This window comes from Schistocerca cancellata, chromosome 1 (assembly GCF_023864275.1).
Source record: "Schistocerca cancellata isolate TAMUIC-IGC-003103 chromosome 1, iqSchCanc2.1, whole genome shotgun sequence".
Taxonomy (NCBI): domain Eukaryota; kingdom Metazoa; phylum Arthropoda; class Insecta; order Orthoptera; family Acrididae; genus Schistocerca; species Schistocerca cancellata.
The window spans coordinates 1163950459-1163966164 of NC_064626.1; the positions used below are offsets into that span (position 1 = coordinate 1163950459).

Below are 15706 nucleotides of genomic sequence, written 5' to 3' on the forward strand. Positions count from 1 at the left end.
TGCCAGGATCTGACACTCAGACCCACAAGCATGCTGCGTGTTCCAACCCACCATTGTCCGCTGCTCTACCCACCACCACCCACGACACCCCTTCCAGAGGTGTGTAAGTGGTATAGCTGTTGCAGAAGAGGAAGAAGACCCTGTAGTCCAGTGGATATAAAGACACATAATGGACATGAACCCGACACTTTGCTTGAATATGACGAGTAGGGAACTTGTCGAAACTTTGCTGCAGGGGATGCCTTGATTCAGTTGATAACCTGAGGAAACTTCATCATTGTGGTTCACTGAGAGAGTCTGCATTCCCCATAAAATATAAAATGTGCCACCCTGGGACACTCTCTCTCACTCAGAATTACACTTTGACACAGAAGACCAGAAGATTCATGTCCCATGGCAGTTTTTGATTAAAATAAACAAACTACAGCTACACAACATCTAAAATAGTGTAACAGGGAACTATGCCTGTTTGAGCAATTGGAAGATAAAAGCAACCACCCTGCAAACACATTAAGAAGACCAGATATGATACAGAATCTTAAAATGCGGACCACATTTGATACAGCGTCTTCTAGAATAGAGGACAGGTCAGCTGATTAGTTGGTTGCTACCCTCATGAGTTGGTATAAAACACATTCTGTTAAAATACTGTGAACAGGTACTGTACACAACAAGTACTGCATACTGGCGGATCTTCCCGCCGGAGGAGAAATCTGTGAATCTGTGCCTATTTACAAGTGGGTATGAGAGAAGTTAGCTACCAGGGGCTAAAAGTGTTGGTCGGATCATGAAGATGTGCATCGGTTGCAGTAAATCCTAAAGCTAGTGTTGAGACGAAGAATTCTATTAAGAAGCCGAGCAGTTTAGAGCGCTGGCATTATTTTTTGGGCCTTACTGCAAATACTAGCAATTGAGCTGGTGGGCAGGCATGTCGGTTGCTACATCAGGGCTGTTTAAATACATGAGGTGGACTAGTGCAAACACCACAGTAATGTAACACAGCAGTAAAATGGAGCTCTTGCAGGGTGAGCCAAACTATTTCTGCATCACAAGAACACAGTTTTGTTGTCTCAAACACAGCTGTAAACAGCGTTTTGGCATAACAAATAGGCCACAAACAAATGTAAATAACCATTAATTTCAGCAGAGAAATCAGCAGTCCAGCAATGAGTCTGGGAACAAGGGGGCCACGCCGGACGACTGAGCAATATGGGACAGCTAGCAGCCACTAAATGTTTGGGCTTCCACTGCTGCACTATCTGTGAGTGCCAAGTCCTCCTGAGACCTGCTACTTCTACACCAGTGAGATGGCTCCTAGCCCAATCCAGCAGCAGCCACACTCCTGCCCTAGAGGGCAGCAGAACTAACCTGAGGCAGTACAACTGCTCACCCTTCTGTGCTGGTGAAGATACCGAGGCACTATGTACCATCACTCACAAGGGTGACATTCATCACCGCAGGATGGTATTCCTTGCAAGCAGCCCTGCAGTGGTGCTGGCTCCATTTTCAAGCATCGATGTCCCGCTAACCGGGGTGCATGTCACTGTGTAAGCTTCTGGAGGCATCATTCCTGGACACCGAAGTTATGGCTCAGTAACCATCAACCTGCTGACACCACACGCCATACTGTGAGGAGAAGTGACCGCTAGACGTGTAGTCGCATGAGTGTTAGTAAAATGTTTTGTCTTTTGATGCTGTTTCTCTAAGCTACCAACAGCCTGCTCTCTCGCCTCATCACACTGTCATGATACAGCTCTATACAGAAGTGATGCTGTACCCCTGCACTATTTCAGGTTATTAATTAATAAATATTTATAGAGAGATACAGGGCGTCTCACTGTTGTAGGTACGAATGAAAGGGTTAAGCAAAGGACAATGAAACAAGTAAATAATCCAAATAAACGTAGGTTTGTAAACCAATTCGGCAAATTATGGCTGAGTTACATTGAACACCTCATAACAAAGTCTCTGAGGATCTAAACTGCAGATATTCACTCGATGACAAGCTCTTTACAACAAGTGTTACACACAGGCAATGTTCATGTGAGGGCAGGCTTCAACACATCTCTTCATCAATGTATGTTGTGGTGTCTGATAAAAGATTGTTTGTAATATTATTTTATTTTCATTTTATTCTGGGTGCGGCGTCAGTATTTGTTGGACTTAAGGGGGGTAGGACGCCAAACGGGCCGACTTGGAGCAGGAGAGGCACCACAGAACATTTCAATTTTCACTGTCTATACTTTTACAAATAAATTCATAAAACTTCGTCAGCATGACCAGGAAGGATTCAGAATTCACACTCATAGGAGTGGAAGTTCGAAAGCATAACGAAATGATTTTTTTTACATGTGAAATTTCATCATTTTTTCACTTACTAATGGCCGTATTTGTTGCTATAGGTACACTTTTCTTCATAAGTAAGAGAGATTCTTCGATGAATTTTGCACAGCATACAACGATACTTAAAGTTGTATGAAACTCTAGAATTTTCCAAATCTATTAAAAACTGTGGTAAAAATTGAGGTAATTAACTATAAAATTTGTGTTTTTTCTAAACATGAAGTTTAAAATATAACAGTTCATTCGTTTTTTCATAAATTAAATAAATTCTAGAGTTTCATACACCTGTGAGTATGGTATGTATGCTGTGCAAAATTCATCGAAGAATCTCTCTAACTTATGAAGAAAAGTGTACCTATAGCAACAAATACTGCCATCAGTAAGTGAAAAAATGATGAAATTTCGCACGTAAAAAAAGAATTATTTTGTTAGGTTTTCGAACTTCCACTGCAATGAGTGTGAATCCTGAATCCTTCCTGGTGTTGCTGACAAAGTTTTACGAATTTATTTGTAAGATTATAGACACTGGAAATTAAAATGTCCTGTGATGCCTCTCCTGCTCCAAGTCGGCCCGTTTGACGTCCTACCCCCCCCCCCCCCCCCCCCCTTAAGTGATATAACTGAATAATCTTCTCTGTGGCAGAAGCGAGGGAGGCTGTGAACACAACAAGCCGAGTAGAATGTGCTGATGTGTGTGGTCAGCAGTCTGTCAGGGTCTCTGTTGTGGCAGCTCACGTAATAATGCAATGTGGTGCAGGGTACTGGGCAGCAGGTAGCAGGTGCAGCTTGTACTGCGGCGTCAGCCATCAGATCGTAGACTGCTTGTTACTGGGGCCCTCTCATAGACATCAAAGGGGCGTGCTGAGTAAACACCAGCAGCTCTGCACGGAATGTACAAGATATTGCAGAGTTATAGCATGCCTCTCCACCAAAGACAGATCATGGACTCTGCTGCCTGCTCACAGACGCAAGCCAGGGGCAGCAGCCTTCAGCGCAGTTCCTGTGTACAGCAACAGGTTGACAGTATGCTAAACATCATTAAGTCAGGCTCTCAGCAAGCCAGAAGTATAAGTTCCAAAGACGTCGCGTCAGCAGACGAGATGTTGGCAACTTACAACGACCATGTTCGATAGAGCACAAAGACAGTAACTTCAAAAGTAGAAGTCATCTGGTGATTGGTAGGCAGTACTTCACAGGATCAACATTGTAACTGGTTCACTCTAACTGGATAAAGTATGGGCTTGCAAGCTTCAGTATTTATTGCTGGCCGTCTGAGGCAATGGCGTTATGTCTTGCCAAGGACGACTAGTTTTCTGAGGCCATGTGTGTTCTTCACTACACCTTGGTGTCACGACAGTGGCTTTCAAGTCTTCAGCTTGGTGCTTCTCTACCGTGTCAGTGGGCTGATAAGCATTCTTATGAAAGATCTATTCGTTCTTGCAGCATCGTGCTGTGGTGTGAGAATAACGTTACGATCCCTCCCCAGACATGTCATTTTGCTGAATTAACGATTCAGACTTCTCGCTCTAAAGAGGTGAAGCAGTAGTGTCTGGGATGTGTCATATTACGAGGGTGAGTCAAATCAAAACCTTAAATTTTTAAAAAATATTATTTATTGTGCAGAAGTGCTACAAAGCTGTATCACTTTTCAACATAATCTCCCGCACGCTCAATGCAAGTCCTCCAGCGCTTACAAAGTGCATACATTCCTTTAAAAAAATATTTTGGTAGTCCGCACAACCACACACGCACCGCGTGGCGTACCTCTTCATCAGAACGGAACTTTTTACCTCCTATTGCGTCTTTGAGTGGTCCAAACTTATGGAAATCACTTGGGGCAAAGTCTGGTGAGTATGGTGGATGAGGAAGTGGTTGGTGGAAGTGAACCCAGCTTTCGTCCCCAGTAACGATTCTTCCAAGGCAGCCATCACCTTCTCGTTCAAAGCGCCGAAGAAGTTCTTCACAAGCATCAACACGTCGTTCTCTCATTTCAGGAGTCAGCTGCCGTGGCACCCATCTTGCAGACACTTTGTGAAACTGGACCAAGTCATGCACAATGCGGTGTGCTGACCCATGACTAATCTGTAAACATGCTGCAATGTCACTCAGTGTCACTAGGCGGTTTTCCTTCACTATGCCTTCAACTGCTGCAATGTCCTGTGGAGTCACAACTCGTTGTGCCTAATACGGACGAGGATCATCTTCCACTGAAGTCACAACATTTGCCAAGTTCCTACTCCTAGACTTGCTGCTGTGACAAACATGCATCACCGTACTGCACCTTCATTCGTCGATGAATTTCAATAGATTTCACACCTTCACTACGCAAAAACCTAATAACAGAACGCTGGTCTTCCCTGGTGCAAGTCGCAAGTGGGGCGGCCATCTTTATACTGATACTGCGACGATATGTGTGTATCTGCACAATGCTGCCACCTACAGGCCTTCTGCACGCTGTTTGTAGCACGCTTACCAAATTACAGGATAACGGCACGAAATTTCGATTTGTTATTACAAATTTAAGGTTTTCATTTGACTCACCCTCGTATTTGACTTATTGGACCTATGCTTGTTTCTAATTGTGTTTGCTACATGGTGCGCTGGTCTAGTTTGATTTGGTTTAGTGCTGGGTGGAGGAAACTTTAAGAAAATATTTCACTTGCCCATTGTAACTTTCTGCAGCACAACCTACACCCTACGAAAAAAAAAAGGGTCCAAATGGGACGAAAATCGGTAGAGGTGACGTACATGTACAGACTATTAAATGATTACAGTTTCAGAAAGATTGAATGATTTATTCAAGAAAAAGAGCTTCACAAATTGTTTAAGTCAATAACGTGTTGGGCCATCTTTGCCTCTTACCAAAGCAGTTATTCGGACTGACATTGTTTGATAGAATTGTTGGATGTCCTCCTGAGGAATATCGTGCCAAACTCTGTCCAACTGGCACCTTAGATCGTCAAAATGCCGATTTGGTTGGAGGGCTCTGTCCATAGAGCTCCACACATTCTCAATTGGAAAAAGATCCGGCGACCTTGATGACCAAGATAGGGTTTTGCAAACATGAAGAAACTCTAACTGTGTGTGGAAGGGCATTATCTTACTGACATGTTAAGCATAGGATGGCTTGTTATGAAAGACAACAATATGGCGTGTAGAATGTCATAGACATACCACTGCCCTGTAATGGTGTCACGGATGACAACCAAATGTGCTGTGCTATGAAAATAAATGGAGCACCAGACTCCTGCTTATCAGACTGTATGGCAGGTAACAGTCAAGTTGGTCATGGGCATCTTCAGACACATCTTCACCAATCATTGGGGCTCATTTCGAACCAGGACTCGTCACTGAAGACAATTCTACTCCAGTCAATGAGATTCCAGGCAGAAGACGTGTCTGGAGATGCCCGAGACGAACCTAACTGTTACCTGCCATATAGCTCGACAACCAGGAGTGATGGTCCAGTGTGCCATTTCATAGAAGGATCCCTTTGGATGTCATCTTACAGTACAGTGGTACATCGACAATACTCCACACCCCATTTTGTTGCCCTTCATAGATAATGCCCACCCAAACAAAACGAGAATTTCTACTGCCTGTATTCATACTTGACAAATCCTACCTTGGCCAACACGGCTGCCTGATCTCTCTCCAGTTGAGAAGTTTGGAATATTATGGTCAGGGCCCTCCAACCAGCTCTGGATTATGACGATCTAACGCGCCAGTTGCACAGAATTTGGAACGATACCCATCAGGAGGACATCCAACATCTGTATCATTAACGCCAAGCGGAATAATTGCTAGCATAAAGGCGAGATGTGGACCAATGTGTTACTGACTTACTCAAATTCCACTACTGGTCATTAAAATTGCCACACCACGAAGATGAAGTGCTACAGACACGAAATTCAACCGACATGAAGAAGATGCTGTGATATGCAAATGATTAGCTCTTCAGAGCATTCACACAAGGTTGGCGCTGGTGGCGACACCTACAACATGCTGACATGAGGAAAGTTTCCAACCGCTTTCTCATGCACAAGCAGCAGTTGAACGGCGTTGCCTGGTGAAACGTTGTTGTGATGACTCGTGTAATGAGGAGAAATGCATACCATCACGTTTCCGACTTTGATAAAGGTCGGATTGTAGCATATCGTGATTGTGGTTTATTGTATCGCGAGATTGCTGCTCGCGTTGGTCGAGATCCAATGACTGTTGGCAGAATATGGAATCGGTGGGTTCAGGAGGGTAATACGGAATGCTGTGATGCATCCCAACGGCCTCGTATCGCTAGCAGGCGAGATGACAGGCATCTTATACGCACGGCTGTAACAGATTGTGCAGCCACGTGTCGATCCCTGAGTCAACAGATGGAGACGTTTGCAAGACAACAACCATCTGCACGAACAGTTCGACGACATTTGCAGCAGCACGGACTACCAGCTCAGAGACCATGGCTGTGGTTACCCTTGACGCTGCATCACAGACAGGAGCGCCTGCGATAGTGTACTCAACGACAAACCTGGGTGCGCAAATGGCAAAACCTAATTTTTTCGGATGAATCCAGGTTCTGTTTACAGCATCACGATGGTCGCATCCGTGTTTGGCGACGTCTCGGTGAACGCACTTTGGAAGCGTGTATTCGTGATCGCCATACTGGTGTATCACCCGGCGTGATGGTATGGGGTGCCATTGGTTACACGTCTCGGTTACCTCTTGTTTGCATTGACGGCACTTTGAACAGTGGGCGTTACATTTCAGATGTGTTACGACCCGTGGCTCTACCCTTCATTCAATCCCTGCGAAACCCTACGTTTCAGCAGGATAATGCATGACCGCATGTTGCAGGTCCTGTACGGGCCTTTCTGGATACAGAAAATGTTCGACTGCTGCCCTGGCCAGCACATTCTCCAGATCTCTCACCAATTGAAAACGTCTGGTCAATGGTGGCCAAGCAACTGCCTCGTCACAATACGCCAGTCACTACTCTTGATGAACTGTGGTATCATGTTGAAGCTGCATGGGCAGCTGTACCTGTACACGCCATCCAAACTCTGTTTGACTCAATGCGCAGGTGTATCAAGGTAGTTATTACGGACAGAGGTGGTTGTTCTGGGTACTGATTTCTCAGGATCTACGCTCCCAAACTGCGTGAAAATGTAATCACATGTCAGTTCTAGTATAATATATTTGTCCAATGAATACCCGTTTATCATCTGCATTTCTTCTTGGTGCAGCAATTTTAATGGCCAGCAGTGTACAATAACGTCTGCATATGCATATGAGATTACACCATCCATTTAGGGTATTCTTACAATTTCTTCTGCTGCAAGGATGAATAGCAGAGGACTCAGTGGGTGTTCCTGTAGTACTCCGTTTGATTGGAGTATAATGGCTAGCATTCCTTCCTAGTAAGCAAGGGGTCCTGGATTCAAGTCCTGACCATAACACCTCTCTCCTTTTAGGAAATTCGTTCCGTTTGCGTCTGGAACAATCTATGACGTACATGTTACACGGATAATTGCACTCTGTATAGTTCCGGCAGTGGATGAGAAAAGGCTGACGATGACGACTGTGGTGGTGAAGGCAGGTGACGTGGCCCTGAGGCGCGTACCTACCTGCAGGTTGAAGTAGGCGCCGAGTGCCGCCATGGAGACGGCCATGAGCGCCCCGGAGGCGAGCAGCAGCGGGCGGCGGCCGGCGCGGTCCACCACGAACAGCGCCGCCACGTTGGCCAGCAGCTGCACCGCGCCCACGATGATGGTCGCCACGTGGTCGTCCAGCGTGCTGCCCGCGCTCTCGAAGATCATCACCGTGTAGAACACCACCGAGTCGATCCCTGCCGGCAACACCCACGTCATCGTCATCGTCACTCTGAAACCCGACTTGCTCTCGTGTCACGTGCCATTCCGAAAGGAACTTCTAAAAGTAAGTTACACCCCAGATCACGTAAGAAACAGATTGCCCGATCGCTTGGTCTAGCAGGCAACCATTGTCAGGGAACGGCCACCAGGCAGCGACAGCGTCACACCCTTACTTGTGGCACCAACCACTAGATGGCACTCCGTTCTTTGGAATATGTGGCAACATCGACCGAACGCGTGTAGCTTTCCACTGTCTGGCGTCTGTGAAGTACAGCTGTTTCTGACATGCCGGTGGTAGTGGATCGAGTCGTCATGCCGAGTGCCTGCGAGTATATCAACTGTGGAAGGAGTAGACGGACAAATCCTGAACTAAAAATGTTCAGATTTCCCGTCAAATATAAAGAAAGGTTACAGAAGCGGATTTTAAATCAATGAATTAGTTACGAGTAAGAATTAATAAAGAGCCCTAAACATTCGATCCTATCTAAATTTTGTCGACCTTATATTCTGATATAACGTGGCAGACCTTCCTTTATTTTTTTCGAAGATATCGTTGTTAAGTGCGTACATGAAATTATATTCGTTTACAACTAACAGTAATCAAATGCAAAATGTGGTTATACTTAAGAACGCTTACAGAAATAGAAAGGAAGCAAAATCTGCTTCTTAAACTTATTTACAGTCTCAATGTGAAAAATATATTGTCATTATAACTCACCTAATCCCTATACTTACTCTATGCAAAATAAATAATTCTGTCTGTAATGTCAGAACGCGAAACCCACTGCTCGGTGCAGTATTTGTCAGTAAATTAACTGATTATATTTCAAAGACGTTGAGAAGATTTTGAAAGCTTTATAGTGTTAACCTACTCTTGGAGATCTCTTTTACCACCATAATCCGTATCAGAAGAGCTGCATAACAAAGAGGAAATAGACGGCATGGAAGGCGAGTGTAAAACCAATGCGACTGTAATACAGTCTGCAGTTCAAAAGTAACTCGCGAGAATTTTTTTTTCCTTTATTGTTATTTTAATACCTAAACAAGCAGGTAGGCTGTCAGCGGCGTGCTACGCCGCTCTTCAGCCATAGTGTTGACAGTAACAGAACACAGAATGGAGAATCAGAATGAACATAGTGACGGGCAAAAAAATAGTGGTCACAGACACACAAAAAACACGGAGCCGTTCACACTCGACGATAACGACACTGAAAACACGTTGACACGGCGCACACAACACTGGTGAATCCGACGGCACAAGTGAACGTAGAAGTGTGACGGCGGACACTAAAAACACAAAACGACGTCACACACAAGAGACAAAGATGGCGATGATCTCCGGCGCGCGAAAGTCCACGTAGCGTGTGCGGGTCCGGGGACCTGCCAAGAGGGGAAGAAAGGTGAGGAGGGGTGGAGAGGGTGGAGAGGGGAGAACAAAAATGCCAATGGCTGAGGAGATGGGAGGAGGAGTAGAGGGACAGGGGAGGGGAGGCCCAGGGGAGGACTGGGGAGAAAGGGAGGAGGGAGGGAGGGTGCCCAAAGGAACAGACAGAGGAAGAGGGAGGGAGGATCAAAGTTGGTAGGAGGGGTATATGGAGGGGAGGAGGACATCATCAGGGAGGGGGAGCTGGCGGAAGCCACCTTGGGAGAGGGTAAGGAGGGTGGAGAGATGGAGACCGGGTGGGATGTGGGAATACAGGCGTGGCAGCAGGTGGGGGTGGGAGAGGATGGGTGAGACAAGCGGATGAGGAGGATCGAGTTTGCGGGAGATGTACAGGATCCGTAGACTTTCAAGGAAAAGGAGGAGGTGGGGGAAGGGGATGAGATCATACAGGATCCGCTTGGGGGAGGGGAGACGGATTCCATAGGCGAGGCGGAGAGCATGGCGTTCAAGGATTTGTAGGGATTTATAAAAGGTAGGGGGAGCAGAGATCCAGGCCGGACCCCACGTACGGCCAGAAAGGAGCTTGAGGAGATGGAGTCGGGAGCGTGCCTTGGCTTGGATTGTCTGGAGATGGGGAGTCCAGGAGAGACGACGGTCGAGGGTGACGCCAAGGTACTTAAGGGTGGGAGTGAGGGCGATAGGACGCCCATAGATGGTGAGATAGAAATCAAGGAGGCAGAAGGAAGGGGTGGTTTTGCCTACAATGATCGCCTGGGTTTTGGAGGGATTGACCTTGAGCAACCACTGGTTACACCAAGAGGTGAACCGGTCAAGATGGGATTGGAGAAGGTGTTGGGGGCGCTGCAGGGTGGGGGCAAGGGCAAGGAAGGCAGTGTCATCGGAAAACTGGAGAAGGTGCACAGGGGGTGACTGCGGCGGCATGTCCGCCATGTACAAAAGGTACAGAAGGGGGGAGAGGACGGAGCCTTGGGGCACACCGGCGGAGGGGAAAAAGGTGTAGGAATCTGTGTTATGGATGGTGACATAGGAAGGACGGCGGGAGAGAATGGAGCCAATCAGACGGACATAGTTAATGGGAAGGGCGAAGGTTTGGATCTTGAAGAGGAGACCGGAATGCCATACGCGGTCATAAGCTCGTTCGAGGTCCGGGGAGAGGAAGATTGCGGAGCGACGGGAATTTAGCTGGTCGGAAAGGAGATGAGTGAGGTGAAGGAGAAGGTCGTGGGAAGAGAAGGACGGCCAAAAGCCACACTGGGTAACGGGAAGGAGGCGGTGCTGGCGGAGATGCTGGTGGATGCGTCGGGTGAGGATAGATTCCAGGACCTTGCTGAAGACCTAGGTAAGGCTGATGGGACGGTAGGAGGAGACGGCGGACGGCGGTTTGCCAGGTTTAAAGAACATTAGGATACGGGAGGTTTTCCACAGGTTGGGGTAGTAACCAGTGGACAGGACTACATTGTAGAGCCTGCCCAGGGTGGAGCTCGCGAGAAATGTTTGTGTGTTACTTTTCATTTATTTCATTTCGCATATGATTGTGAGAAGTATCCCTACAGTAGAAATAAACTTGGTTTGTAGAATTACAGGAGCTAATCTACATTCTTTGATTGAAAACTCGGGAAAAACCACAGCCGATCATGAGGTACAGTCAGCTGGGTGACGAATGCATTTCGCGCGCAGCGCTCTAGCCCAACACAAATCAGCCTAATTCACGTCACCGAAGATACAGCGCTGCCAATTCCGTGACTGGTACAGGTCAGTTAGCATTGTAGCGTCGCCTGCGACATCCGTTGACCGACGGGAAAACTATTTTTACGGTTGCCTGTTCCGCCGTTAGGACGGTCAATCTGTTTCTTATGTGATCTGGGGTTACACATTCAAGTAAGTGATAATCCGGCAGACCCATTAGTCTGGCATGTATAACAAAATTATTTTTAGCTTGGCGCAGTTGACAAGAGTGTCCGTGCAGGGTATGGTGACAGATGGGCAGTGACAATTTTTCGTCGAATGCGCTGGGCAAGTTAATTCATTTGTTCAAAAGGGGAGGCCGACATTGTTTACCCCTTTCCGGCTGGTCGACAATGTGCTGCAATGACAGAATCGACGCACACGCCCTGTAGTCTTTCTCAGGCAATTTCACAGTAACATTTTCGTAAGGCCGGTATTACACTATCAAATTTCTTTGTAGCCGGCCGCGGTGGTCTAGCGGTTCTAGGCGCTCAGTCCGGAACCACGCGACTGCTACGGTCGCAGGTTCGAATCCTGCCTCGGGCATGGATGTGTGTGATGTCCTTAGGTTAGTTAGGTTTAAGTAGTTCTAAGTTCTAGCGGACTGATGACCACAGCTGTTAAGTCCCATAGTGCTCAGATCCATTTGAACCATATTTTTCTTTGTCAAATATCTTTGTCAAAAATCTTTGTAAAAGATATTTGATGGTGTAATAGGAACTTTGTCAAATGTCGTCCAATATTTGATCAAATCTAGGGCCTCGCTGTAGATTTGATCAAAGAAATCGCTTGTCTTCTGTTCACTCCAATGTGACATGCTACCACATGGAGTGCTAGCATCGCTGCAGCGTTCTGTCGTCTGTAGTGTTTTTATAAACACTGCCGGTAAATACAATTGGTGTGTATCAACAACTACAAAATTAATAGAGATGTATGAAGCTGATGAGGCGCTTTACAAAGTTAGGCACCCTGAATACAAAAATAGATTAAGAAGATTGGAGACCTGACCTGACCTGACCTAACCTAACATAACATAACCCTCTCCTGTAGCAAGAAATCAGAGTGTTACAGTGAGCCTGTCTTCTGAAGATGTAGCAGTTCTTAAGTGAATATTGTGCTTTGTGATCTGAAGATACACTTCACTGAGCACTTACAGAAATGTATGCTCATCCATTCTTAAGTAATTGATGTACGACTTGACGTCTTCCACTGTAAGCTCACGTAACAAGTTTTGTTGAATGCTTTTATCGTGTCGTCGTAAAACCCACGCTTCCCCCCGATTAGATTAGTTTTTCGGTCCATAGATCCGTGCTGAGGAGATCCTCGTGGATGTGGAACATGTCAATTTTTTTAAAGGTGAAATAACAATACTAATAGTATGAATAAATACAATACATCATTTGTTTCTATTAAAAATTTCGTCAATGGAGTAGGAGTTGGCCGCTAGTAAGTCTTTAAGGCTCCTTTTAAACTGATCTTTATTTGTAACTAAATTTTTTATGTTTGCTGGCAAACTATTGAAGATGAGTGTTCCTGAGTAGTGGACCCATTTTTGAACTGAAGTAAGTGCTTGTAAGTCTTTGTGCAGAACATTTTTGTTCCTGGTATTGTATGTATGAACTGAGTTGTTTGTTGGAAAAAGAGATATATTATTTAGGACAAATTTCATTAAGGAGTAAATATACTGAGAGGAAGTAGTTAGTATACCCAGTTCTTTGAAGAGGTTCCTGCAGGACGTCAGTGTATTTACTCCACAAATAATACGTATTACACGCTTTTGGACTCCGAAAACTTTTGCTTGATTTGAAGAGTTACCCCAAAATATAATACCATATGACATTATGGAATGACAGTAGGCAAAGTATGCAAGCTTTTTCATTTTCATGTTGCCTATGTCTGCTAACACTCGAATTGAAAATACAGATTTTTTAAGGCGTTTCTGCAGTTCTGTGATGTGCTCCTCCCAACTGAATTTATTATCAAGTTGTAATCCCGACCTCGTATGTATGGTTCCTTTTTTTCCCCCATTTCTTTTCCGCATGTGCACACAATGCAATTGCGGTACATGCAACTGCTGCGGTTAATAACAAGTTGTTGTCAGACATCTTGAACTTTGACGAAAAATTAAATGACAGTGTAATACCCCTTCTAGCGCTACGTCAAAGATCTTTGTCAAATGTATTTGACGGAATATTTGATCACATCTTTGATCAAATCTTTGACAAAGAAATTTGATAGTGTAATACCGGCCTAACAAGCTGTCCATGGTTAGGCGACCCACGAGTAATAAATATAACCTGGAGCACACCTAAGCGTGTTGTTCTCACCGTGACGGCAACATCGTAGTGGACAATGGCGAAACTCAACGATCAGTTATAATAAGAATTCAGAAAAAAGAATGAGTATTTCACTCGCTCGTCTAGTATGGTCAAAGGATTGTTTCATAACGAGCACTGCAGTTACGCTCCTCGACGCTAATCCAGATGAGGGACACAGCTTTTCAAGTTCTTCAGTTTAAATGAAACGTGATTAACTTCCGATGATCGGGATTCACCCATGTAGAATTCTTTAAAGGACATTTTTTTTACCAGCGACTGCAGAAATAATTTATTTCACAATCGCAGTTTCGGCCTTTGGCCCATTTTCAAGTGGTACTGCAAAAGATTTTGCCTCAACACGTGTCAGACTTTAAAATCCTCCGACATGTATAAGGCCCATTTTTGACAATGACATATATACGTGTTGGAGTATTTTTAAGTAAGTCTGACATCTGCTGGAGCAAAATCTTTTTCCGTACCACTTGAAAATGGCCCAAAGGCCGAAACTTCAGCTGTGAAATAAATAATTTTTACAGTCAACGCCGAAAATTATGTCCTTTAAATGAAAACGTTGCGATGAAAGAACATTTCAAAGCATCTACTTTGTCCCTTGAGTTCGTAAGCATCGCACTCCTTCACAAAGGCTAGACCAACAATGCTCATGCTAACAATTAAACTTAGTTTCAGTTTCACATTGAAGTTTCCCATTGTTGTATTGCTTTTCCAGATTAAGCTACCACGTTATGAAAGTTCCCGATTAGCTTGATAAATGATCAGGTAATAGCAAAGCCCGCCAACGGATGCTACTGAGTAACAATTACGATACTGATTTGTACACTAATTTCCGCTGCTCTACCATTCGACAGAAAACTTCCAAACTGAATTTTGTCAACATAAGCAAACAGTCCATATCTTTTGGTACCACTTGATTGAGTACCGCTGTTGCACACGAAACCTGAACAACGACTATCCTCTCTCGCATAAAGACGAGCGAATGGTAGCGGCTGGACATTTTTGAACAAAACAGCAAGACAGTACCTTCTGATGGAAAAGGCGCGCTAAGCTCCAAATGTCTCAGAGGAACAACGATACGTAAGGGCTACGATTGGCTACGTCACACTACTATCGATAGTATTACCCCTTATAGGCTTATAGGATAATGAACGTCTAGTCGGAGGGGCAGCACGAATGGTCTCAGGGCTGTTTGACTCACAGGAGAGCGTACGGAGACTGCTTCAAAATGTGAACTAGCAGACACTCAAAGAAGAAGAAAACTATGCCTCGAAAGCCTGATCTTGATAGCGTACAGCAGCAACGAGCCACTGTTTGGTTTTGGAGTACTTTCTTGGAAAACCACAGTTACTAGTTTTAAGTTTAAACATTCGTCGCGCAATGGCTTGCATACATTATCGAAACATACGCTACGTTGGTTCACGTGTGAGTTGCCGTAGCGTATACAAAAAATACATAGATCCAGAAATGTGACAATGATAGTTGTGCTCACACACTCGTATCAGAAAGCAGCTTACGTTAAATCACTACCTGGGACACTTTGTTTTATCGTTTTTTCCCCAACAACTTACATTCGCGTTGTTTTCACACACACCTACAGCTGTTTTCTTTACTATTAACATTCGTTTGGAGGCACCAAAGATTATATATTGTGGATGCGCTACAGCTTTTGGTTCACTTACAATGACGGAAAAAATCGCAACACCAAAAAAATAATTTATATAGAGTGATGAAATTTCGGGATTACGTTTGTGTAGATAAGGTATGTAAGTGATTGCCATTACAAGATCACAGATTACTGTAAGAGCGAGATAAGCTATTGCAAATGTGAAATACAGGTACATTAATAACTGCTGTAACAGCCAGAATACTGAATGCAAGCATGAAAAAGTGCATGCATTGTGTTGTATAGGTGACGGGTGTCAGTTTGTGGGATGGATTTCCACGCCTGTTTCATTTGGTCGGTTTATATGGAACGGTTAATGCTGTTGTGGATGACACTAGAGTTGTCGTCCAAAGATGTGCCATATGAGCTC

The 15706-nt window shown here is 44.9% G+C and overlaps 1 protein-coding gene across 1 annotated transcript in view; it reads right to left on the bottom strand.

Annotated features, from left to right (window-relative positions):
* LOC126093714 (facilitated trehalose transporter Tret1-2 homolog) overlaps positions 1–15706 on the bottom strand; it is a 138236-nt gene that overhangs the window by 4176 nt on the left and 118354 nt on the right. Inside the window, exon 9 of the mRNA XM_049908741.1 lies at positions 7965–8185. Coding sequence (XP_049764698.1) covers positions 7965–8185 — 221 coding nt within the window. The remainder of the gene's footprint in view (positions 1–7964; positions 8186–15706) is intronic.